Raw genomic sequence first — 26,235 nt, forward strand, 5'->3', positions numbered from 1 at the left:
TGCGCCCCTCCCCGCAACAGGGGCTTGCATCCCCGCCCCCCCTTTCTGTTTCAGCAATCGACTGTGTGGGGCACAGCTTGCCCACCCAGAAACGCACTTTACCCCTTCCGTGCCCCCCACCCCGCTGCCCCCGGAGGAGAAGCGGCAAAACTCCCCCTGGAGGGAGGAGCGTGGCTTGAGAAAAGACTGCCTGGAGAAGCAGCACCGCCTGGACTTCTCCCTTCTGCAGCCCGGCGGAGCCCCTTCCGTGGCATGTTGAGAAGGCGCGGGCAGCCCGACCGGCGCGCCCAAAGAGGCACAGCTGCTGCTGCCTCTCCTAGCTCTGTTTGCGCCTCTCTCCTGCTCCTGCGCTGCCTGCAGGCTGCCATCCATCAGGCAGAGCTGCGCAGTCAAACGAATGGCCAGCCTGCCGGGCAGCGCGGCTCTCAGGAACGCTCGGGCGGCAAACGGGAGCTCTGTGTCTCTGACTGCTTCCGAGCCCCCCCCCCCCCCCCGCCAGGCTGCAGCCCTCCTGTGATTACTGGGCAAAGAGGGGTAAAGTCAGAAAACCAGCTGTTTGCTCTTACCAGTCAAGCCGAAGGGTTTAAGGACTGCTAGTGTCTGTGGGAACTGATGGGAGGCTGGTCACTTTTTGATACCTTTTGTGTGCAGCATCAAGGGGGTGGTGGTTTTGACACGGAATAAATAACTAGCAAGACTGAATCGGACTGTAAAAATCGCTAAATTTAAATCGCAAAGCTACTCGGAATCCTTTGAACTTGGCTTTTCCTCTCGAAGCTTCTTGAGCTTTGAGAATTCTTGATGCAGGAGTCTTGATGCAAATATGTCAGACCTTCATGGTGAAGTTCCGCTTGGGAGCTTGCATGTTGCAAAATGTCACGTTGCCGGACGTACACCCTGCTTTTTTGTGGGAGAAAAGACAGTCCACAAGGGCAACATTTAAAACAATCGCCGCAACAAACTAGAATGTATATATCTGCATCCAGAAACAATCAGCTTTAGACCAGCCCAAAGCCTCTCCTCCGAATCCAAGTTCTCATTCTCCCGGCTGGCTGTATGACAGAGAACGGAAGCAGCCCCCCAGTTGCTGACTGTAGCATCTGAGCAAGAGCCAGTCCCTAAAATACCCCATTAAGAGCTGTGCATGCATTCATTTGATTTATTCCAAATCTATCTAGGCCACTTTTCTATTTATTTATTTTTTTAATAAGCTTACAACTCAGAACACACAACAACCAGCTGATATAGAAGCCACATTAAATAGGACAGTCAATTGGACAACAGCATGAGAATGAATTTAAAGGTCATCTAGGTCGGACACATGATGTGAAGGCCCAGCTCCCTTGAGAAGTCCATAATGCTGGGAGAAGTTGAAGCAAAGAGAGGAAGAGGACGGCCAGCAGCAAGGGGGACGGACTCCACCACAGCAGCAATGAAGGCACCACGGAGAGACCTGAAAGGCCAAGCTGAAGATAGGGATGTGCACGGAACTGGCTGGCCTGGTTCGGTTGGAGTCTGGACCGGACTTGGCCAGTTCGGTCAGGCACCCCTCGAACCCCTCCCCCCTGTTTGGTCCGTTCCGGGAGGGGGGGGGAGTTCGCAAACTTTTTTTGCTAAGCAGAGACTGTCCTGGCTTGCATTTGAATGGGAGACTGCATGAGTGAGCACTGTAGGATATCGGGATGGGGCCATAGCTCAGGGGAAGAGCACCGGCCGGCTTCCATGCAGAAGGTCCCAAGTTCCCTTCCCTCCCTGGCAGCATCTCCAAGATTGTGCTGAGAGAGATTCCTGCCTGCAAACTTGGAGAAGCCGTTGCCAGTCTGGGTAGACAATATTGAGTTAGGTGGGCCAAGGGTCTGACTCAGTATAGGGCAGCTTCTTCTGTTCCTAGAGTTTGAGATTGCACACATGTGCCCTCAGACAACCATTTTGTCTGGCTGGAGAGCAGCAGTTCCAGATCTGTTTAGCAGAGGCTCAGTCTGAACTTTGGAAGCCGGGGTTGGGCTTGCATGGGAACTAGCACAGCCGGCCTGTGTGCTTGCTTCTGCATCCCTTGTGATCTCTGCTCAACCTGCACATTTGGAATGCAACAAAGCTTGTTATGAGAGTCCCTCCTGGCAGGTTATGATGAGCCATCAGGACTCTGCAGGCGGGAAGTTTTCAGTTCTTTTTCCTCCAAAGGAAAATGTATTTTTTAAGAAATTCTTGCATTTTCTATCCCGCTCTTCCTCCAAGGAGACCAGAGGAGTGTACATGGTTGCCTCACAACAACCCTATGAGGTAGGCTAGGCTAAGAGACAAGTGACTGGCGCAGAGTCACCCAGGGAGTTGCACTGCTGAGTGGGGATTTGAACTCGGGTTTCCCCGCTCCTAGAGGAATGAGGCAATGAAAGCAGTTCTGTTTGCCCAGGGAAGAGGGAGATCATGGAGACAGCACTAAAACGCCAGCCCAGGATGTGTGGATAGGACCTTGGGCGCTGCATCTCAGCTGCTGGCCAGGGTGACGGAGCTTGCCCATCTCCTGGGCATGTGCCACACTGGGTGCCCCTTTTTCCTTGGCGCGGAGTGCAGTTCTAGCACTGGCTGTGAAAGGTGAGAAGTGATGGTGAGAAGAGACTGCGTCTGTGAGCGAGCGGCGTCCCCCCCCCGCTGTCTGCCTCCCCCTCTCCACTCACACACTGACCCCCAGCTGGCCCCCTTCCTAGCAGGGACATTTCTAACCTCTCCATACCTCCAGCTGCTGCTAAGTCGCTAATCGTCTTTGCCAGCCAAGCCTATTAGCTGGGGATCATCAGGGCGAGTGAGCATGGGCACAGCCACAACCCCCCCTGCTCCCCCCCATCAGGACTCCTCCCATCACACCTGCCTGCCTCCTCCACCCCATGTGCCCTCTGGGCTGCTGGCTGCCCACACGGTCCCAGGTGAGCCCCAGCCCTAAGCTGCAGCCGCTGCCGCTCACCAGCCCCCACCCGCTGCCTGGGCACAGAGAAGGAGCCCAGAATGGAGGTGAGGCCCATTGATAGATGCATGGATGCGGCCAGGGAGGGTGTTGTTTGTCACGCTTATAGATCCCTGCTCCTCCGCCCCTTCCACAAACTCCGGGCAACTCAAGGTGGCATACAGAACATAGGAAGCTGCCATATACTGAGTCAGACCATTAGTCTATCTAGCTCAGCATTGTCTGCACAGACTGGCAGCGGCTTCTCCAAGGTTGCAGGCAGGAGTCTCTCTCAGTTCTATCTTGGAGATGCTGCCAGGAAGAGAACTTTGAGCCTAGATGCTCTTCCCAGAGCGGCTCCATCCCCTAAGGGGAATATCTTAGAGTGCTCACACTGTAAGATTTTGTTTTATATTGAATAGGTGTATAGAAGACACGATATCACAATATGGGACACGATATCATTCCACTTTGGATTTGGCTGATTGCTACCACTCCATTGCTCTTGATCCCAGTGCTTATGGTCCTGCTGGGTCAGACCAAGATGCAGCTAGGGCTAGCCCTGCATTCTGTCTCCAACGATGGTCAGCTGGATACCCTGGGAAGCACAGAGACATGGAGGCTATTCTGACGATCAGCCGAAATCGGGCTAGGGGAGCTAAGCTCTAAGCTAAGCTCCCCAAACCTGATCTCACTGATCATGAGACCCGGCTCATGGCATGAAGACAGCAGCACATCTCCATGGTTTGGCTCCAGCATCTGGCATTCAGAGGTCTCTGTTCACACGAATGGAGCAATGTTAGGAACAACAACAACATTGCATGGAGACTCCCTAGAACTGTCATGGCTCACAGCTACTGATAGATCCCTCCTAATCCGTGAATGTGCATAACCTCTTTTTACAACTTTTGAAGCAAGTGGCAATTGCCACATCTTGTGGAAGTGAGTTCTGCAGGTCACTCACGTGCGAAGAAATGCCTTTTGGTCATGCCTTGGTCTGACTTAAAGCCAGTTCATAACTCTGTGTGTGTGTGTGTGTGCCAATTGCAGAGCATGTAGACAAGGGTCACAAGGGTAAGAAGCGACCACAGGCGTAGATATAGCAATAGCAATAGCACTTACATGTATATACCGCTCTATAGCTGGAAGCTCTCTAAGCGGTTTACAATGATTTAGCATATTGCCCCCAACATTCTGGGTACTCATTTTACCGACCTCGGAAGGATGGAAGGCTGAGTCAACCTTGAGCCCCTGGTCAGGATCGAACTGGCAGCCTTCTGGTTACAGGGCAGCAGTTTTACCACTGCGCCACCAGGGGCTCTTGGATATGGTCACGACAGGCAGGGGTCAGTGCCACATTCAGTGAACCAGGCTCAGGAGGGCCAGAGGCATCAACCGTGGTCAGGGTCAGGCTGGCAAAGCAAGGCAGTCTGTGTTGCTACTCCAGATGAGCGATGTTGCTCAGACTGGAGAACCTGCACCTGGAGCAAAACTGTTATACAGACTCCCGGTTCACACAATCAATCAAATCTAGGTTTGAAGTAAGTAACCTACATTCATGCGATTGTGTGAGCCCACATTGAGATGGGGATCTTAGATTCATTTCAAGACACAAAACGACACCGGTAATCTTGATATGGGTTCACACACCAGGAGCAAAACTGTTATACAGAGGTCTGGTTCACACAACCATTTGAATCTAGGTTTAAAGACTGTAATCTACATTTGTGTGATGGTGTGAACTCACACCGAGGTGGGAATCTTAGATTCATTTTGGGACACAAACCAACATCAGGAATCTTGGCATGAGTTCACACAATCACACTGATCTGGGTTGCTGAATTTAAACCTAGATCTGAATGACTGTGTAAACCAGGCCAGTGCCAGCCACGTTCCTGTTGGCTCCTCTGGTCCCATGGGCAGAAGAGGAACAGGGCCAGCTCTGGCCACTAGGTGTCCCTTTGCTAAGCAGGGTAACCCTTGGTTTGTATTTGGATGGGTGACTTCATGTGAGCACTGTCTGCTGTAAGGTATTTCTTACAACTAAGGGGTGGGGGGAGGCATAGCTCAGTGCAAGAGCATCTGCTTTGCATGCGGAGGGTCCCAGGTTCACTCCTTGGCAGCATCTCCAGATAGGCCTGGGAGAAACCCTTGCCTGAAACCTTGGAAAGCTGCTGCCAGTCAGTGTAGACAATATTGAACTAGATGGACCAAGAGTCTGACTCAGTAGAAGGCAGCTTCTTCTGTCCCCCAAGAGTGACTTGGACAGAAGCAGGTTCTTATGCACAGCAGTGGGTGGGTCCAAGTCTCTCACTTTCCCCTCAGTTTGCCTCTTGGGCTGCAGTCTGAATAAGTAAAGCCCCCACCCGCTCCACTTCCAAGACAGATGCTTCGTGCAGAGTTTGGGGAGGAAGAAGGAGGCCAGTCTTCCCTTCCCAGGAGCTTGCGTGGTTGTCAAAGCTGAGTTCCCCCCCCCTGTTGTTTTGTCCCACCATTCAAGCCCTCCCCCCTCTCCAGCTCCTGCCTACCGCAGCCAGCTAGACACCAGAAACAGCTGCTCTCACTAAAGCCGCAGGGTCACTTAAGAACAGGCTCCCGCAGAACCCCTCCCCGCCAACGAGCTGTGGCTGGAGTCCTCCGCCGCTTGAGAGTGGGCTTCTCTTTTTCGACAGCACAATCTTTCTTTTCCCCCTTTTGCTCTTTTGCCAGCTGGTTCCGGGCTGTCTGTGTGGTTGCTAAGAGTCGACACCGACTGGACAGCACTCACTCACTCTGGGCATCACGCTGTCCTGCTAGATGTACCAGGAGGCCCAACTGTGCATTACCTGCAAATGGGATGGCTGACTCTCCTATTTTTTTTTTTTAAAACGTTATAAGGAAGGGGATAATTTCTTAGTAGAGCAGCAAGGGCAGGTGCGTAGGGAGGGTGCTTAGCTCTTCTGCTGCCAGGTGCTTTAGGCACTGCCAACTCCCTGCCACCACCAGCATTTCTCCCCATGGGTGTCTCACACATCCATTGACCAGTTGCCAGAAGACAACTTGCTCCAGTGTGGTGTGTGGGTATGAGGAGCAGGGCCTTTTCAGCGGTGGCACCGGCCGTCATGTATTTGGGCCAGTGTTCTCTCTAACAGGAATTCCCAGATGTTGTTGACTACAACTCCCATAATCCCCAGCCAAAGACCGTTGCAGCTGGGGATGCTGGGAGTTGTAGTGAACAACAGCTGGGAATCCCTGATAGAGGGAACACTGATTTGGGCCCCCAAGTATTTTCAGTAAAGAGGAGGACCAGCATTAAAGATGGCAATTAAAAAAGCAGAATGACTTAACCACGTTGTGCAGCTGTCTCAAGCCTTCCTGACATTTAAGAATGGCCGTAGGGCAGAGGGTTCTCAGGCTTGGGTCCCCAGATGTTGCAGGCCTACAACTCCTTTTGGCTATGGGGATGACGGACGATGGGGGTTGTAGGCCAACAACATCGGGGGCCCCAAGCCTGAGTGAGAAGCCCTGCCTGGGGGTTTCTCACTCAACAACAAAGTATTGGGTCCTTAAAAAAAAAAAAAAGTTGACCAACTAATAATGGAATGCCTGGTCCCATCCTTCATTGTGTTCCATCCCCTGTTCAAGAAGAGAGAGACATTCTGCTGAACAGATAACCCTCTATCTCCCCCCCACCCCCACCCCACCACCCCGCTCTAAAGCCTCCTTTGACCTGTTGACTGCTGTGGTCCTTTTTCTCACTGCCTTAGACAGAGGTTTGAGCGGGTATTTGCTTGTTGTGAGTTGCATTCCATTCCTAGTTTGAAGAAAAGCAGACAATATTTCTTCAAGCAAGCAAACAAACCAAACCAAACCAAACCAAACAAAAGCTTTGCATCCACATGTCTGAAAAACCGGGTGTGTGGGCTTGTGGGGAGAGCGGCTGCACCGGACAAATGCTGCAGAGGTGACTCCGTAAGCATCGGCACTTAACACTGTATCTCCTCGTTCGGGGTGGAGAGGCAGAGAGTGTGGTAGGAGTAGGACTGGCCCCCTGGGTCTCTCGGCTGGAACTCTGTTCTGACCGGCAGACCCAGGGCTGTCCTTAGGGCACGGCTAGCAGGGCGACCGCCCCGAGCCCCTCTCTTTTGACCCCCATTAGAATTAACTGGAAGGGGGCCCCACACTGGCTGATTGGCCCCAGGCCTCGCACCCCGCCAGGGCTCTGTAAGGACAGCCCTGGGCAGACGGATGCTCTTAGGACAGGCCCTTCTTTCTTCTCCCAGTTCTTCCTTCTTCCGTAGCTTGCACAGGGCACAGTGTCTAATAACTCCTTGAAATAGGCCTTTCCTCCCTTGTTTTCGCCCTTTAAGCAGCCGTCTCCAGATCTGCCCTGTGTACATGTTTTTATGTTCCCTTGCAGCAATAGGTCATTAATGATGACCCCCAGGGGTGTAGCTATAACTGAGTGGATGGGTTCAAAGAACCCGGGGCCCCCAGATCCAGAGGGCCCCCCAGATCCACCCCTCCCAAATTTCTTCAATACCTCCCTTACTCCAAGGGGCCACTGGGGAGAGGGGCGAACACGGTCCCCTCATAGGAACATAGGGAACTGCCATATACTGAGTCAGACCATTGGACTATCTAGCTCAGTATTGTATTCACAGACTGGCAGCGGCCTCTCCAAGCTTGCAAGCAGGAATCTCTCGGCCCTATCTTGGAGATGCTGCCAGGGAGGGAACTTGGAACCTTCTGCTCTTCCCAGAGCGGCTCCATCCCCTCAGGGGAATATCTTGCGGTGCTCACACTTCTAGTCTCCCTTTCATATGTAACCAGGACAGACTCTGCTTAGCTAAGGGGACAAGTCCTGCTTGCTACCACCAGACCAGCTCTCCTCTCCCCTAGCTACACCCCTGATGCCCTCCCCCCAAATTGCACAGACACTCCCCATCACACTTTCCCTTACCACCCTTGTGCTTTTAGTAGCTCTCACCCACCCCCAATGCAGATAAATTGAAGCTCTCCCATCATAGCTCCATTTATTTGTTGGGCAAACCTGGCCCTCCACATGTTTTTGGACTACAACTTCCAACATCCCCAGCCCTCCATTTATATTCCTCTCTTCCTCCAGGGAACCCAGAACAGTGTACATGGTTCTGTTTATCTTTACAACAACCCTGTGAGGTAGGTTAAGCTAAAAGTTAAAGAGACTGGCCCAGAGTCACCCAGTGAGTTTCATGGCAGGATGGGGATTTGAATGTGAGTCTCCCTGGTTCTAGTCCAGCACTCTAACCCAGGGCAGGCCACCTTGGCTCTCCCGCTGCTGTTGAACACTACAACTCCCATCACCTCTTGCCACAATTTAGTTCAACTGCAAGCATTGCCAGCAAAGTACTGCAGGCCGGCTTGTGTTAAAAGTACAAGAATGAGAGAACACTAAAAATGGTGGCCACCCTAAATTCACAGCATGCCTGCTTTAGGCACCTCCCGAAGCTGAACACCTGAAGAAAAGAATCCAGCAGTCCTGGATCCCTCTTATCTCACCTTGCCTCACAATCAGAGACAGGGGTGTCGTTATAACTCAGCAGATGGGTTCAAAGTAGAGTTGCCCATGTCCGCTGAAATTCCAGGTTTCATCCGGATTCTAAGCACCTCATCCAGCTTGCTTTGCCCACCCAGATTCTCCCAGATTTCAGCTTTCATTTTTTTAAAAAGGAAAAAAAAAGCTAAACTCTAGTCCTTGCAGAAGCAGAGTTGTGGAGCAAAACGTGCAGTCCCTCTTCTGCTCAGAAATTATTTTCCAGCCCATTTACATAATATGCCAACTAGGCACCTGCATTTGGAAAGCCAGAAGATGGCAACCCCAGTTCAAAGGACCCGGGGCCCGCAGCTCCTGAGGGCCCCCCAGCTCCACCCCTCCCTATTTTCGTCATTATCCCCCTCATCCCGAGGGCCCACTGGGGAGAGGGGTGAACACGGGCCCTCTCCCCCCTAGCTATGCCCCTGACCAGAGTGGCTAAATAATGAGAATGTGGATTTTTATAGCGTTCAAGGGATGGATGCCTACAGGTGACGTGGAGATTCTGTTGATCTGTTTTCCTTCATCATGGAACTCATTTGGTCACCCTGAGCCTGTCAGTTCAGTTCATTGTTTCTTTCTTGTATCTCTCCCCCCCCCACCGCCCCCCAGCACAATGCTGCTCAGGGCAGTTCACAAAAATAGTAAGACAATCAACATGATAAAACATGCATAATACAACAACATAGGGGCATAGGAAGCTGCCTTCTAATGAGTCAGACCATAGATCCATTTAGCTCAGCATTGTCTTCACAGACTGGCAGCAGCTTCTCCAAGGCTGCAGGCAGGAGTCTCTCTCTGCCCTAGCTTGGAGGCTTTACAGACAGGGCTTGTTACCCCGAATCTCCTCCGGAAGAGAGTGTGTGCATCCACATACCAGCCAAACGTAGCCCAAAGTCGCGTCGAGATCCTTGGAAGCACTCCACACACAAATTGGGCTTGGTCTTCCAATTTCTAGCTTATCTCGATGTATTTCTGGGTTTTTAAAATGCTGGTTTTAAGCTACATTTTCTGAAAATGCCGGAGCAAATAGGGAGAGGCACTGACTAGAAACATTAGCATAATAAGAGGGATACGCTCTTTAGAAATGCAGATATTGCTCTTTAGAAGGAAAACATGGAGGCATGCCATGTGAACTTGCATCAAAACAAAACCCAAGAGCAGAGGGGAGGAGTTGCTTCCTTCAATGCTGCAAAATGGCTTTTCTCAACGTTTACCCCACAACATGAAGCCATCTGAGAATAACTCCTTGGAGATGCCAGGGAGGGAACTTGGAACCTTCTGCATGCAAGGATGCAGGCGCTCTTCCCAGAGTGGCCCCATCCCCTGAGGAGAATTTCTTACAGTGTTCACATATAATCTCCTATTTGAATGCAAACCAGGGCAGAACCCATTTAGCAAAGGGGACAATTCAAGCTTGCTACCACAAACATTAATAAAATGAAATTAGTACAAAACAAAATATAAAAGTTGAAGGTTAAAAATTAAAACACCTACCTCACAGGATTGTTGTGAGGATAAAAAGAGATGAGAACCTTCTATCTCCTTGAGCTCAGAGGAGAATGGGCTAATAAATAATAACACTGTATTCTTAAGAACAATACACTTCCTGCTCTTAGCTGCTTTAAGTGTTACAGTGCTGGGACAAAAAGATGGGATATTACTTGTTTACACAGTCAGACAGGTGTTATTGACTGGTTTGTTTTATCCAGACATCGAGTCCTTCCCAAGGACCTGGGATGGCTGGATTTTATTGTCAATTGTTATGGATATCGTTGCAGAATATAGGCTGCTCCCAGTAAAGCTGCTTTTTGTAATTGGCTGATGGTGATTTCTGTGGCCCCGATGGTGTTGAGGTGCTCTTCAAGGTCTTTTGGAACTACAGCCAGGGCGCCAATTACCACTGGGATGATTTGGGTCTTTTTCTGCCACAGCCTTTCAATTTCAATTTGTAGATCTTTGTATCTGGTGATTTTTTCTATTTCTTTTTCTTCTATTCTGCTATCCCCTGGTATTGCTATGTCGATTATTTTAACTTATTTTTCTTTCTTCTCGACTACAGTGATATCTGGTGTATTGTGTGGCAGATGTTTGTCTGTTTGTAGTCAGAAGTCCCATAATATTTTTACATCTTCATTTTCTACCACTTTTTCAATTTTATGGTCCCACCAATGTTAGGCTACAGGTAGCCTGTATTTTTTTGCAGATGTTCCAGTGTATCATCCCTGCTACCTTGTCATGCCTTTGTTTGTAGTCAGTCTGTGTGATCTTTTTACAACAGCTGATTAGGTGGTTCACTGTTTCATCTGCTTCTTTACAAAGGTGGCACTTGCTGTTTGTTGTTGATTTTTCTACTTTTGCTCTTATTGCATTTGTTCTTAGTGCCTGTTCTTGTGCAGCAAGTATTAAACCCTCAGTTTCTTTCTTCAAGTTGTCATTCTTAAGCCATTGCCAGGTCTTGGTGATGTCTGATTTCCCAGTTATATTGTGTAAATATTGACCATGCAGGGGCTTATTTCTCCATTTTTCTGCTCGGTTCTTGACTTGTTCTTTCTTGTAGGCCTGTTTTGTTTCATTGGTGTTGAATAGTTTCGCGTTCTTGACCATTTGAAGTGCATCTTCTTCACTGTCCTTGATATATTCTTCAAGGCCTCTTTTCTCCTCCTCTACTGTTTGATGGACTTGCCGCATTCCTCTTCCACCTGAGCTGCGAGGGAGGTAGAGCCTATCGACATCACTGCGGGGGTGCAGAGCATGATTGATGGTCATGATTTTCCTGGTCTTACGATCCAGCATCTCTAGCTCTGCCTGGGTCCAGTCTATTATTCCTGCAGTGTATCTGATAACAGGTATAGCCCAGGTGTTTATGGCTTGTATGGTGTTCCCGCCATTGAGTTTGGACTTGAGGATTTTTCTAACTCTCCTGATGTATTCACTTCCAATTTTTCTTTTAACTTCAGTGTGTGCGATGTTATCAGCCTGGAGAATGCCCAAGTATTTGTAAGGTTCTTTCTCTTCCAGGTACTTGATCTTGCTTCCATTGGGCAGTTCTATTCCTTCTGTTTTTGTTATTTTCCCTCTGTTCATTATTAATGCAGCATGTCTAGTCCAAACTCCATTGCTATATCGCTACTGAATATACGGACAGTATTTAGCAGTGATCCGATTTCTGACTGGGACTTTCCATACAACTTCAGATCGTCCATGTACAGCAGATGGTTGATTTGACTTGATGTTTTAGATGTTTGGTATCTGAGGCCTGTTTTGTTTAGTATTTGTGAAAGTGAGGTCATGGCGATTACAAACAACAGAGGGGTTAGTGAGTCCCCTTGGAAAATGCCTCTTCTAATGCTAACCTGTCCAAGTGTCTCGCCATTGTTAACTGTGTACTCCACATGCTCATTGCTTTTTAAATAAATATCTGAATGTTTTTGCTGACACCAGTTGTTTCTAAACATTTTAGTATCCATGTGTGAGGCAATGAATCAAAGGCTTTCTTGTAGTCAATCCACGCAACACTTAGATTGGTTTTTCTTCTCTTGTAATTTTCTAAAATCATTTTGTCAATCAGCAGCTGGTCTTTTGTGCCTCTGGTGTCTGGGCAATTTCCTTTCTGTTCAACTGGAAGCTGTTTGTTAGTTAATAAGTGTTGCATCACTTCATCTGCTATTATTCCAGTTAATAATTTGAACATGGTTGGCAGACAGGTTATCGGTCTATAATTACTTGGAACTGCACCTTTTGCTGGGTCTTTCATGATGAGATGAGTTTTCCCAGTTGTTAGCCATTGTTCAATATCACCTCCTTGCAAAATGTGATTGAACTGTTTTGAAAGTTGTTTATGAAGGCTTGTTAGGTGTTTAAGCCAAAAGCCATGCAGTTCATCGTCGACTGGAGCAGTCCAATTTTTAATTTTCTTTGCTCTTTCACTTATTAATTCTGGTGTTATTATTAGATCTTGCATTTGTTGGTTACATTTTTTGACCTCTTTCATCCAGCCTGCTTTTTAATTATAATCTATTGGATTGTCCCATAATTTTCCCCAGAATTGCACTGTTTTTTCTTTATTTGGTGTTTCTAGGTTTCTTGCAGTTTCTCCTTCTATGCTTTGGTAGAAACATCTCTGATTTGACTGGAATTGGAGATTCTGCCTGTGTTGTGTAATTCTGGCTTCGTATCTGCTAATCTTCTTTGACACTGCTGTTATTTGCTGCTTTATTATTTCCAGGACTTCTCTAATTTTCCTTGAATCTAGGTGGTATTTTTGGATCAGATACTGTTTGGTGTTTTCATTCTTCAGCTTCTTGTCTTTCATAGCTTTCAATTTACTAGCATCTGATCTAAGCCTGGAGATTTTATTTTCTAATCTAATCTTCCATTTAGGTGATGTACTGCTTTCTTTTTTTACAGGTCCACAGATCTTATATCCGAGCTCTTGTGTTGTTATTGTTGCTGCACTGTACATGAGTTGGTTTGTTTCTTGCAAATTCTTGGTTGTTATCTCTGCAAGTGCAGCACTGACATCTTTTAATGCCTGAGCAAGTTGTTTTTTGGCAACTGTTTTTAGAGCGGGTAGTCGAACCCTGGTGGTTGTTTGGTTCATGTGCTCAGTTATTTTTTGCTTTAGTTCTTGTTGCTTTTCTGTTAAACGGCATTTGGGTTTTTGAGGTGAAGGCAAAGGGGAGGTTGTCTGGTTTTGATTTTGAAACAGTTCAGCAACGGTGGTATCCTCTATTTCCAACACCTCCTCCATCTGCGCCTGAGCAACTGCTTCCATTGGTGGTAATTCTTCTTCCATGTCTTGAGCCTGTGTTGCTCTTTGCAGTTCTTCCAGCTCAACTCCTGTGAATACTTTATTTCTTATAACGAATCTTCTCTGGTCTGCTAGCCTTTGTTCTGTTATTTCTGTATCTGGATGCTTCTCTTTCCAAATTTGGTACATTCTTTTTAAATAACCTCTTCTAGTTGGACTAGACTTGTAATAGCAGATCATTATTTCCTTGTTGGCATTTTTCGTATATTTTTTTCGGTTAAGCTACGTTTCTTCCAGTAACTTTGCATTCTTCAGCCCTGGTTTCTCAACTGAAAATCCTGAGGCCTGTTGCCCACTTGCCACCAGATGTCCAGGGACTCCAGCACCTGGGGCGGTCCTTGTTCACCCGGGCGACGACCGATCCGGTATAGATTTATTAAAGTTATGTCTCACCATATTGTTGATGGGAGAGGCACTCTTTGTCCAGCTTCTCTGGTGAGACGTTGTTGTTGTTGTTGTTGTTATTATTATTATTATTATTATAATATTTACACACAGTCTACCAGATGTTGTTGTTGTTGTTATATTTGAAATAGGTAAATAAAACTGCCAAACTTTAGAGGTTGGCTTAGGAGAATGGGTGCTTTGAATACGAAAAAACACAATATAAATGCCAAGTGTTCTCATTAACTTGCATTTTTGTGTGACCTCTGCACATGCTTGGGTGGTGCCATTTGCCTTTTTTTGGTGGGCAGGACCTTTAATTTGCCTTGGGAGGAAAATTGGGTGTCTGTAGATGCTCTGGAGCACTTAGACTAAGATACCTGCACATTTGAAGAGAGTGTTACATGGGTACACAGGAAGTTTATTTATTTATTTTACATATTTTTATACCATCCAAAACTCATGTCTCTGGGCGGTTTACAACCCTCAGATGTCAATCCCCAGATGCCTCGGGGGAGCCCACAGGCAAGATGTGCATGCCCCCTCTCCTGCTGTTGCTCCCTTGCAACGGGTATTGAGAGGCATTGTGCCTCTGAGGCTGGAGGTGGCCCACAGCCACCAGACTAGTAGCCACTGATAGATCTGTCCTCCATGAATTTGTCTAAGCCCCCTTTAAAGTCATCCAAGCTGGTGACCATCACCACATCCCATGGCAAGGAATTCCATAGATTGATTATGTGCTGTGTGAAAAAGTACTTCCTTTTGTTAGTCCTAAAATTCCCTGCCTTCAGTTTCATGGGATGACCCCTAGTTCTAGTGTTGTGAGAGAGGGAGAAATTTCGCTAGTCCCCTCATTTTTGAGATGTTTCAACTTCTGAAGCACTGTTCCTTCTAAAATGCGTGTGTGCGTGCGCTCACACAAACCCCCAGGCCCCCGCGCACCAGTTTCTGGTGGGCATGCAGCCTCTGCTGTGCCTGCCACCGCCACCCAAATGCCCAGCACCCTGGCACCCTGTTTCCGCCTCTTCCTGGCCGGGTCGCTGCCGTGCCAACGCCTCCTCCTCCAGTTCAACAACAACACCACATTTTTATATACCGTTTTTCAACAAAAGTTTCCAAAGCGGTTTACACAGAGAAATAATAAACAAATATGATGGATCCCTGACCCTGAAGGGCTCGCATTCTAAAAAGATACAGAAGATAGACCCCAGCACCAGTCACTGGAGGGATGCTGTGCTGGGGCTGGAGAGGGCCACTTACTCTCCCCTGCTAAATAAATAAAGAGAATCACCATGTTTAAAAGGTGCCTCTTTGCTCAGTTAGCAGTTCCGGCTCTTCTTCCGCGAGATGGAAGAAGAGGAAGATGGAGGGAGGAAGATGGGAGGCGGGGGCAGTCCCCCCCCCACAGCCCAGAGAGAGCAGGGAGCGGGCGGAAGGTAAATTTTTTTGGTAAGAAGTGGGCACCACCCAGTCTAACACATGGTGCTAATATCTGACTGGCCTGTGCTTACGTTATTGGAAGAATCCCCCCCCCCACCGCTTATAGCTTTTCCTATGGCTGAGATGTTTTTCCTTTTCTTGAAAAGCAGTAGGTAAATGTTCATATTGGTGATTCCCACTCCCCCCCAACCAACCACCACCACTGGCAAAGCACTTGCTTAAATAAATTTTTACCTTGCAGCAGACTTGGAGTGAAGCAAAAAGTTTGAAATCGGCCATGGAGAATGAGTGAATTCTTCCAGCAAAGTGTGCCATGCCATTGACATCCCTAGAGGCAAAGTTCATGATTTGTTTGCTAGTGTGCCCTGACTCTTTAGGTTTTGCTGTTCTCTGGTTGGTAAAATGTAAGAGGAGGACTTGTCTGATTTGGGTAATCATTAAGGAAGCCCAGATGTCTGTTTTCGATTGCATTCCATGACCTGATAAAAAATATCTCTTGTAACTTCATAGAAGTTATGACCCCTGCTAACTGGGCAAAGAGGCACCTTTTAATGTGGTGATTCTCTTTATTAAGCAGGGGGAGAGAACTGGCCCTATCCACCCCAGCACAGGACCTCCAGTGACTGTTGCTGGTGTCTATCTTATGCTTCTTTTAGATTGTAAGCCCTTTCGGGGGACAGGGATCCATCTTATTTATTTATTATTTCTCTGTGTAAACCGCCCTGAGCCATTTTTGGAAGGGCGGTCTAGAAATTGAGATTGAATTGAATGAATGAAGAAGTGACTCAGATAATCTTACATTCAAATTTAGGCAGCGGAAGACGGTGCGTCCCACTCTTAAAGCCACTGCCTCTCTCACCTTCAGTATGTGAATTTATGGCCATGAATCAATTCTTTATTTCACGTTGAAAAAACCATTGCACTTTCCATACTATTGACTTCTAGAAGCTTTTGTCTCATAGTTTGCATAGCAAAATCATTACTACTTTGATCTGACAGACACATTTTGGTGGTGCAGTATTAGGTAGGTGGGGGCCTGGGGGTGGGGGGAAGGTAATTTTTTTGCACATTACATACGTGTGTGTGTGTGTGTGAGAGAGAGAGAGAGAGAGAGAGTTATGTGCGCACACTGCCTTAATAATGCTGCCCAGAACAAAACTCTTTCAGCTCACTGGTGATAACAATTAGAGTGAACACTGTTCTGAAGTCCAACACATCTTTGTGGGACGTCCTTGGCAATGCTCCACTCACATATATGCTGAATCGGATCACACTATGATCACTGCTACCTAATGTTTCTGCAACTCTGACATCTCACACCAGTTCCTGGGCACCACTCAAGATTAAGTCCAAGGTCACCTTCTCTCTGGTTGGTTCGTGACCAACTTTTCCATGGCAGTCATTTAACATGTCTAGAAATTTGGCCTCTCTGTCAGTACCCACATGTGAATTTGCCCAGTCTATGTGAGGGTAATTGAAGTCACCCATTATTACAGCTGTCTCTCTTTGATGCCTCTCTGATTTGCTTCCCCAACTCCAGGTCACTCTCAGCGTTTTGACCCAGAGGGGGATAGCACATCCCCATAATGATTCTGTGGAGGACTCTAATCCTCCTAGATCTTCTAGCTTGTTGGATTCTATCCCTTCTTTAATATTCTACAGTGCTACTCCACCCCAGTGGCGTATCGGGGGGAAACGGCACCCAGGGCAAGCTCTGGGCTGGCCCTGAAATGGCGCCCCCACCCCCCCGGCGGCCCCTACATACCTGTGAGGGCGCGGCGGCGCCCCCCAGGCGGCAGATCGCGGTGGCGGCGATTCGGCGGTGGGTCACCCGCAGAGTGCGGTGGGAGTGCGGCGCGGCGGCGGCAATGTGGCGGTGGTGTGGGCGGTGTGGGCGGGTCGCCCGCCGAGTGCGGCGGTGGCTGGCTGGCGGCGATGGGCTGTAGCGCGGCCCGAGCGGCGGCGGATCGCCCGCCGAGAAGTTCAAGCAGAGCGATGCCGAGCCTGCCTTCTGGCCTGGCATCGCTTCCCAACTGCGCAGGCACGCAGGCCTGCGTAGTTGGGAAGTGACGCCGGGCCAGAAGGCAGGCTCGGCGTCGCTCTGCTTGAACTTCTCGGTGGGCGATCCGCCGCTGCTCGGGCCGCGCTACAGGCAGCCCATCGCCGCCAGCCAGCCAGCCACCGCCGCACTCGGTGGGCGACCCGCCACCGCTGCTCACCACCGCCACATCGCCACCTGCCCGCCGCCACTCGGCAGGCGATCCAGGGGGGGTGGGGGGGAAGCCACTTTTTGGTGCCCCCCTCGTGACCCGCCGGGGTGGTGCCCGGGCACGTGCCCCCCTGCCCCCCCTATCGTTACGCCCCTGCTCCACCCCCAATCCCCCCCCCCTAGTCCTTTCTGCAGAGTTTGTACCCAGGAATAACAGTGTCCCACTGGTTCTCACCATTCCACCAGATTTCTGTTATGCCCACTATATCTGTTTCTGCGTTAGCAACCAAGCACTCCTGCTCACACATCTTGGCTCGGAGGCTTCTGGCATTGGCATATAAGCACCTATACACTGTGTTTCTTACCTGACGTTGGCTTGTGCGGTCTCCCTTACGTGACTCCCTTACTGACACTTGACCATTTTGACCCGCTGCCTTGTGTTTCTGTCTGCTGTACTCCTGGTTCTGCTCTGTCCCCTTCTGCTTTATCTGAAGCGTTTGCATCCTCGCACCTTAGGGGATTTTGCTTGCTGAACCAGACACCACCCAGTTCCTGTCGGCAATCCTCCAGGCGTCATTTTAAAAGCTGCTATAATGCAACCTTTTGGATTTTAAGTGCCAGCTGTCTGCTGCCACCATGCAAGTGGAGCCTGTCCCTTGTATACAGGCTTTGCTTGCCCCACGATGCATCCCATTGCCTAACCAATCTAAACCCCTCCTTCCTTGCAAATGGAAAGACAGTCAATGCCCGCCTAAAGAGGATTGGATTCTTAAAGTACTAGAATTGGCAGAAATGGCGAAATTAACATCACTACCAAGAAATAAATTTGAAGATTTTAAAAAAGAATGGGACCCTCTTCTTGTCTATTTAAAAATACATCACAAAATGGATTTTTGTCAGGCTTTTGAGGGCTAACAACAAATGTTTCAAAAACACCCCAAAGCTGTTTTCTATATGAACTATTGGGGAGAGAATGTTTAATTTATAGGCAAGATCCGGTTATTGTTAAATAACACTTGTTCCAATGATGAGATGTTTTATTATGTGTGTTTGTGAGTGGTTGTATCATTTGTGTTTGTCCTTTTGTGTTGTGAAAATTGAATAAAAAGCATATGCAAAAAAATCAAAATAAACCCCTCCTTCCGGCACTGCTGTCTCGTCCACACATTGAGACCCCTCAGCTCCACCTGTCTCTCTGGCCCTGCAAGTGGGACAGGTGCACTTCAGAGAACGCTACCCGGGGGTCCTGGAGTAGGTTGACCTTTGGTCCATCTCGCTCAGTCTTGTCTACCCAGACTGGCAGTAGCTCTCCAAGGTTATGGGCAGGAGTTTCTCCCAGCCTATGTGGAGACGTCAGGGAGGGGACTTGGAACCTTCTGCCTGCAAGCCTGCAGGTGCTCTTCCCATAATGGCCCCACCCCATTCCTGAGGGGAATATCTTGCAGCGCTCACACACAACCCGAGTTGCCACCGGGAGTGGGAGGGCTGGCGAGGAGGCAAGCAGGAGCTGACCTCCCTGCACACAGTCCCCCTCTCCCGTTTGCTCTGCTTCTTGCTTGAGCACATGTCAGAGGAGGGAGCTGGAGGAGGAAGTTCTCCAGCACCCCTCAATGCGTCGTGCCGGGAGGGTGGTGTGTTGAGGGAGCCTCCCTCAGCCGGGCGCTCTTGCCACCTGGGCGCTTTCCAGACTAGACCCTGCAACGGGGTCAGGACGTATCACGGAAGTGGGCTTCCACACTTCCTGTGTCGTGACACTGCAGTCCCTACGTGGACGGCACGGTACCCTTCACATTGCCAATGCCTTGTTGCGAATTTAATCGCTGCGATATAGAGCAAGGGTGTTGTACATCCGGTGTAAAAAGGTTGCTGTTTACGGGGGTTGTTCGTTTCCGTAAGACTGCTCCCCCTGCTGTTTACGTCTCGAATGTGACTTGCCTGAACGGAGGCATTTTGCTGCTGTTCCAGCAGCTAGTCTGGAAAGCGCCCTGGCTATGCCTGCAGCTCATGCACACACCTAGCCCCAAACCTGAAGTTAAGGGCATGCTCAGGCCCTTAAACCCAGGTTAAAGCATGGGGTAAATTCCGAGGCTTGGGGCTGAGGCTGCTCCGGGATCGGGCTTGATCCTGGCGCGTCACATGGACAGCCAAGTCCAGGCTGCTTGGCTGCTTGTGTGAACAGCCTTGTAGTCTCCCATTCGAAAACAAACCAAGGTGGATCTTGCTTAGGCAAGGGGACAATTCATGATTGCTACCACAACAGCAGCTCTCCTCCTCACGGAGGAGTTTATTTGTTTATTATTTATTTATTTAACATATTTTCATACCCCCCCAAACTCACATCTCTGAGTGGTTTACAACAAAGCAAGCAAACAAACAGAAAGAGTTCAAACGTTAGTTAAAATAAATGACAACAGGAAAATGAAAACACGAGTTAAAACAAAATAAATGATACAGAAAAATTTGAAACATTACAACCATTTAAATTTCAAAACAACATTAAATCAATGTTAGAACGATTACAACAATATTGAATTAACAGCCCGGGAGAGGAATAGATGTGTCTTTTGCTTGCACACAGTTGAGTTTGCACATCGTTGGCACATAGGTTCTGGATAAGAGTAAAAACCCAGCGCACCTCAGTTATCTGTGCACATCAGGAGAAAAGTGGACCAGTGCCTATTGAACAGGACCTCTCAGAGGGCTTGCATGGCTTGACACGCCGGGCGCCACTCTCTTCTCATCTCTGGGTTCTGGCCACAAAGACTGTCCTGGCCAGGCTCCCCTTGTCTCCTGGCCAGGAGTTGTGGGTGGCTTTCCTGCCCCAGGCCACTGGGTGCCACTGGTGGCCGTCTTTCCTCCGGCAGCCTGCCGAGGCGTAATGCAGGTCAATCCTCCCTGTGTGCGGCCCAGCTGAATCCAATTACCCGGCTGGTGGGAGGGCATTAGCTTGACGCCCACCTGACCAGGCCCCACAGGGTTAACCAGGAGCTCCTGCCTTGGCCACCACAGCTGTTGCTGCCTTGTTCTTGGGGGTGGTTGCAGGGAATCCCGCCACTGACTCCAGGCTGTTTTCGGGTGACCTGGTCCCAGGCTGGCAGGCTGGTGAGCATGGAGCTACAGCGCAGGACGAGGAGAGGTGTCTGAGCGGCCCTGGAACTGGTGCGTGTGGTGCTGGCTTCTTGAAGGAGAGAATCATCCTTGGACAGGTGTAACAGGGGGCCACCTCAGCTGTCAGGTAAGGCATCCGCAGAGTAGAGCGAAGCAGGCATTCCGGACCCTGCAGCAGCTTGCTATGTTTGAGCCGATAAGCAGATCTCTGATGCCTTCCAGGAATCCCCGTGTCCAGTTTTTCTGCTCTAATATTTGAATGTTGTTCTTTTTTTAAAAAAAAAGTGTGTGTGTTTGGGGGGGGAGGTGCCTAGACCTCCTTTTGTTTCTGGGGGTGGGCAGGCAATGAATGGCAAGGCCCAGGAGTAAGGTGGGCCAGCACAAATACGAAATGTGTGCATTCGTGTTGCTATAACCAAGGGTGATGTTCCAATGCAAAGCAACAGATGGAAGAATTTGCATTCGGAAGAGGGCTGGACCCCCAGTCCAAAGAGCACTCAAGCACACAGCATCTCTAGGGCGGCTCAGTGTTTGAATATCCTCCCCGCCCCCATTGTGTTTGTAGCCTATTTCATGACTTACTCATGCATGAATAATTTGTCTTTCTCATGTAAGAGATTATGAATTAGTGTGCATGGATCTGTAAATCTGGAAAATATATACTTTCTAGGTATTCTTTAGTGATGGGGCGGGGTGGGTGGGTAGGAGTGCCAACTTACCAGAAAATTGTACCTAACCTGCTCTTGTCCCTTTGATAAGTAGGAAATCAGCAGGGGAACCTTTCCATGGTGTAGAGAGGGATGTGATCACATGCTAATGGCTGCAGATCAAATGACTGTTAATGGCACAGCTGCACTGGTTAGTTAAAACACTGGCAACCCTACTGAGGTGTCAGCTGGCGGAGTTGCTCCACTTCTCTTGCTTTATGTTCTTATAAGAAATGTTTGTTCAGTGGAAAACAAATATATTTCCTGTTGCCTAGGTCAGGAGAACCCTTGGCCTCTCGGATACTGGAGGAGAATACCCTTGGAACTCCTTGAGGGACCCGGGTGTGGGTGTGGGCTTCTGGTCCAGTGAAGAGCGTTCCTCTTGAATCAGGGGCTTTTGGAAGCCTTGATTGTGGCTGTTTTATGGAGTTCGGCTAGCTTGGCCATTTCTGGCACAGAATAGGCTAGGATGGCAAATACCAAGCAGGTTGGGTAGAGTAAAATCAAGTTCTCAATGTGTAGGATATATGTTTTGAATTACTATAGCAATGGTTGACTTGTATAGTTAATGAATCGCGCAGATTGGTGAGCGGGAAGTCAATATATACTTAATTAGATGTAACAGGATTGTTAAGATATTGTAAAAACCAATAAAAGGATGGCAAATACCAAGAGCGTCCCCAGGAATGACGCATGGTGGTGCCTGTGCCGAGTCTGTCTTCAGGCCTGTCCTTGGCTGGTGTGTCCTCCAGATGCCTGGTGTGTTTCTGGGCTCCCATCCCGCCCCCCCCCATGGTGGGAGCTTGTTGGGCTGCGGGTGGGTGGGAAATAGAGCCATGGGGGGTGGTGGAATGCCAACTACGGAGAACCAGCATCACACTTTAATACAGACAGGATGGGATAAAGCTTTCCGGTTTCTAGGTGGTGGTGTCCTTGATCACCTGAAGGCATAGGTGTCTGCAGGACATTTTCAGGCGAGTTGGGCAAAGCCAGCAATCCAATATCCCCCCTCCCTGGAAGAATGCCCTCTTGAATTCAATAAGAACCGACTCAATTCCGGCGGGGGGGGGGACTTCCCCCTCTTGCCCCTCCCCTCTGGACACCCAGGCCTGAAGGGGCTAGCTGGCATTGACTCTTCCCAGGCACCGTGATGGGCAGTGCCTGCCTGGGCCTTGCTCTTCTGGGCCGGCTACACATGTCGTTCTTGCCACGGAAGGGCATTTCTGTTTTGGAAAACATGGAAGCTGGGCTGGTGCCCTTGAGCGCCAGTCCCTTGGTGTTTCCAGCTCCCTGACTTGTGTGTCTCGCCAGTCATGGTAGGACAGCCCGTTTGTTGTTCAAGGGAACACGCGTGCCCCGACCGGCGCCCTTTGGAACCCTTTCCGCCCCCCCAGCCTCCTTCGGACTTTGCATCAGTTCTTTGACGCACTCTGGAGACGTCCCGATCTCCCGGGGCCTGCAAGCTCCATCCGCAGCACCAGCTCCTGCTGCCCCAGGGGGTCTCCATGCCCCCAGTTGGGATGGTACCCATCCTGCCCTCCTGCTGCCGCCACTCCCATTGGTGGCTCCTGACTGTGCCCAGGAAATGCCAGCAGTAGCAGTGGGCCTTGCAGGCCCTGAGACAATGCACTGCGCGTGCAGGTGGACGTCTCTCTGCTTCTCAAGCACGGAGCCCCCTGCAAGCTCCCTCTCGCGCTCTGCACAGGGCAGGGCCCAGGCTGGCAGCTCCCTCTTCTGTCCTGTTGCCACTTCGGAGGGGCTCCAGCAATTCTTACAGCAGGATCTGGACACCCCTAACAGACACAGAGGTAGGGTCGCCAGCTGCTCCTCATGACGCCGGATGTCCCTCATTTCAGGGGTGGAATGTTGGTCCCCATAGGGACAGCATTTGTCCCTCATTTACTGAAAAGCATATCATTCAATTCCATAGATGTCAATGGTACTCCGGCTCTTGATTACTGCTGCATACACCTCCCAGCACCCGCCCCCCACAGCCAGCCCCCACAAACTTGTGTTCCTCATTCTGGAACTTGTGTCCTTCATTCTGGCAATGAAATGTCACAACCCTACACAGTGGGGTGGGAATTACTTCATTTCCAAGGTTTAAAATATCCCTCCCCTTTCCCCCAAGGTGGCTAACAAAAGGACAATCAAAACAAAGGACGCTGCCGACTGAAACCAAAGACTGTTTTAAGCCCAGTATAGCACTGTGTCCCACAGAATACAGGGCAGCAGTAAGACACACAAGGACATAGAAGAGTCTTGCTGGATCAGGCCAGGCCCCTTCTAGCCCTGCATCCTGTTTCCCACAGTGGTAGACCAGAAGCTGAAGTTTCCCTCCAGTGTCTCAGTCTGGAGGCATCCTGCCTCTGGAAGAAACAAGGTTAGAACTGGAGAAGTCGGTCCGGATTCCCAGCTCAGGAATTCATGGCTTCCCCAAAAGCCAAGTTTCCACCATTCAGCAAAAGCTGACCAGTGAAGCAGTAAGGTGGGCATTCCGCAGCAAAGGGACCACAAGGAGAAGGTGGCCCCATCATGTCTCGGGTCTCCCTGCTGCACGTCAGGAGGGCCTCTGATGCTGAACTAAGCAGGCAGGGAGGCAGAGGGAGGAGCCAGGGACCTCCTGAAGTGTCCTGGGCCTAGAGTGGCCTGGCCCCCTGGAATTCCTGGTTTCACCCAGATTTGAAGCATCTCACCCAGATTGCTTAGCCCACCTGGATTCTCCCGGATTTCAGCTTTCATTTTTAATTTCATTTTTAAAAAGCTAAGCTCTAGCCCTTGCAGAAGCGGAGTGATGGAGCAAAACGTGCAGTCACTCTTCAGCTAAGAAATTATTTCCAAGCCAATTTACATGATATGCCAGTTAGGCACCCAGATTTGGAAAGCCGGAAGATGGCAACCCTACCTGGGCCCAGAGGTAAGAATGCGTGCTTTGATCCTGGACACACGAATAGGTTACCAGTCCAGGGCCAGACTGCCCCTTGCCACAAAGACATGAAGTGCTTGCCCTGAAGTGCTAGCTGCCACTAAGAGGGGGACTTGATCTCTGGTGACTGTGTCAGGGGCAAAGGGCGAGAGTCTCCCCTTCCCCTGTGCCATGCTTCCAATGTGGACTGGTTTCTCCCTTTCCCTTGTGGTTGCTATTTAGGGCATAAAAAACCAAACCTGTCCATGCTAAGCACAGGCGTAACATAAGCATGTATTTGGCCTGGATATGCTTTTAAAATAAATAAATAAATAAAAAGCAGAACTGTTAGGCTGGCTTCTTCCTGGAATTGTTGTCCTCTGCTGTGCCCCATTTCTTGTGGGGGTAATGGCTGTGGTTATCCATTCGTGTGAGCAAGACACTCTGCAAATGCCCAAAGACAATCGTCTTTTTTTTTTACTTTGCACATCACAGGTCTGCGTGGAATTTAAAATTGTCCCTGGCAGTAGTGATAGTTTGCAACAAAAGCACCAAAAAGTCTTGTGGGACCTTGAAGATAAACAGATTTATGGGGACAGAAGCTTCAGTTTCGCCTGCTTCACAGGGTTGTTGAACTTGTGAGGATGAAACTTTCAAATGACCCAACATAGGCTTGTACCCACCGGTTTTCAGGATCTATGACATGCTGAAGGCATCAGTTATGGCTGTGGACGGGGAAGGGGGAGCTCTTTTTGAGTGGGGAAACTGACCTCTTTGAGCCGCTAACAATATATGGCACCCTGGAGGGGGGGATTAAGGTTGACAGCCGTGCCCTGGAGAGGTTTCCAACCTCCTTTCCAAACTGGCTGCAGTTCTGATCAGAAGCCCTGCTGCTGCTGCCAGGGCCGCTGAAGAAACATTGCCGTGGTTTGCAGGTCCCCACTTGTGATCTTATAATAATGATTGTGATGCTGGTAATAATAATTGCTAACTTAAAACCACCCTGTGAATTCTATGGTGAAGTGGGATTTGATCGCGAGCTTTCTGGCTTGCACAGCTCCTGAATGATACACTGATTTGATTCATCCGGCAGGGATGGTGGCCTTTTTATTCCTATTTGACAGGTGGGAAGCTTGGACTGCGCAGGAGTGACTTGCGCATGGTCACCCAAAATGTCTGGGGCAGGAGGCCAGGGACGGGCCTTCTCCGCTGCTGCCCCTAGGCTTTGGAATGAGCTCCCTAGTGAAATAAAGAGCCTCCCCATCTCTGACAGCTTTTAAAAAGCCTTTAAAGACACATCTGCTCAACCAGGCTTTTAATTAATATGGTTTTAATGGTTTTAATGCTGTTTTAAAATATTCTTTTAAAATTTTCAAATTGTTTTAATGTTTTAAACTTTTTGTTTTTGTTTTAACTCGTGTTTTACTTTCTGTTTTTATTTTGTTGTAAACTGCCCAGAGATGTAAGTTTTGGGCAGTATAAAAACATGTTAAATAATAATAATAATAAACTGGGAGCTTGGCAAAAGCCTCCTTACCTAGCAAAATATCCATTAGGATAGGTGAGTGTGTGTGTGCAGAAGAAGGGTCTATCTGTCTGTCTATCTATCTATCTATCTATCTATCTATCTATCTATCTATCTATCTATCACATCTATTTGCCACCCCACATAAAATTTTTGGGAGGTCTACACACATTAAACACAGCAACAATTAAACCTTAGATCATATTAAACAAATTAAAATAACAATCAATAAAACTTAAAAACATTATCAACTAAAAGCCTGATGAAAGATGTGCATTTTCAAGAGTTGCTTAAAAACCGCCAGAGAGGGGGAGGTTCTGATTTCATGGGGGGGGCATGTTCTAGAGCCCTCCGGGGCAACCCTGGAGAAGGCCCGGTTTGGGGTCACCACGAGTAACCACAAGTGGCTCTCTAGTGGCGAGGGGAGACGCAATGCATCCTTACCATGCTGTTGCTGGAGTCTGAGCAACCCAGCAGGGTTGTGGTTGTGGTTGTGGTTGTGGGGCAGATTTTGCCCCACTCGGAAGTTGTGCTCAGGTGCCAGGATTAATGTTTCCTTCCATGTGCTCATACTGTATAGAAGCAAGTAAAACTAGGGACGGGTGCCCTTAGGGATCCCTTTACTGGGGGAGCTAAACTTGCTTCTCCTACT

The 26,235-nt window shown here is 49.1% G+C and overlaps 2 protein-coding genes across 9 annotated transcripts in view; one reads left to right on the top strand and one right to left on the bottom strand.

The window, feature by feature from the left end:
* The window catches only part of LOC128328499 (uncharacterized), a 98,212-nt gene that overhangs the window by 1,054 nt on the left and 70,923 nt on the right, over positions 1-26,235 (top strand). For 5 of the 7 annotated variants that reach the window (XR_008309257.1, XM_053258550.1, XM_053258551.1 and 2 more), the window contains exon 1: positions 23,995-24,070. The exons of 1 other annotated variant lie outside the window; for it this stretch is intronic. Coding sequence is in view for 4 of the 6 variants with exons in the window: in XM_053258550.1 (XP_053114525.1) it covers positions 24,005-24,070 (66 nt within the window). In the remaining 2 variants the exon portion in view is untranslated. Of the gene's footprint in view, positions 1-20,290; positions 20,574-23,994; positions 24,071-26,235 lie in introns of those variants that run through there. One more of the 7 variants, XM_053258553.1, reaches the window with a different exon arrangement.
* Positions 706-13,564, bottom strand: LOC128328501 (uncharacterized). Of its 2 annotated transcripts, none has more exons than XM_053258558.1 (2): positions 9,990-13,564; positions 706-897 (listed from the first exon to the last, which is right to left on the bottom strand). In XM_053258558.1, the coding sequence occupies exon 1, from the start codon at positions 13,483-13,485 to the stop codon at positions 12,499-12,501; it is 987 nt and encodes a 328-aa protein (XP_053114533.1). In that variant the 5' UTR covers positions 13,486-13,564; the 3' UTR covers positions 706-897; positions 9,990-12,498. Both variants share the same exon structure in this region, with proteins under 2 accessions (XP_053114533.1, XP_053114534.1).

Source organism: Hemicordylus capensis, chromosome 5 (assembly GCF_027244095.1).
Source record: "Hemicordylus capensis ecotype Gifberg chromosome 5, rHemCap1.1.pri, whole genome shotgun sequence".
NCBI classification, from domain to species: domain Eukaryota; kingdom Metazoa; phylum Chordata; class Lepidosauria; order Squamata; family Cordylidae; genus Hemicordylus; species Hemicordylus capensis.

What these genes read in the sequence shown, in the direction of transcription:
- LOC128328501 (XM_053258558.1), bottom strand. Translation starts at nt 13,485, where the DNA reads ATGATCTGCTATTACAAGTCTAGTCCAACTAGAAGAGGTTATTTAAAA.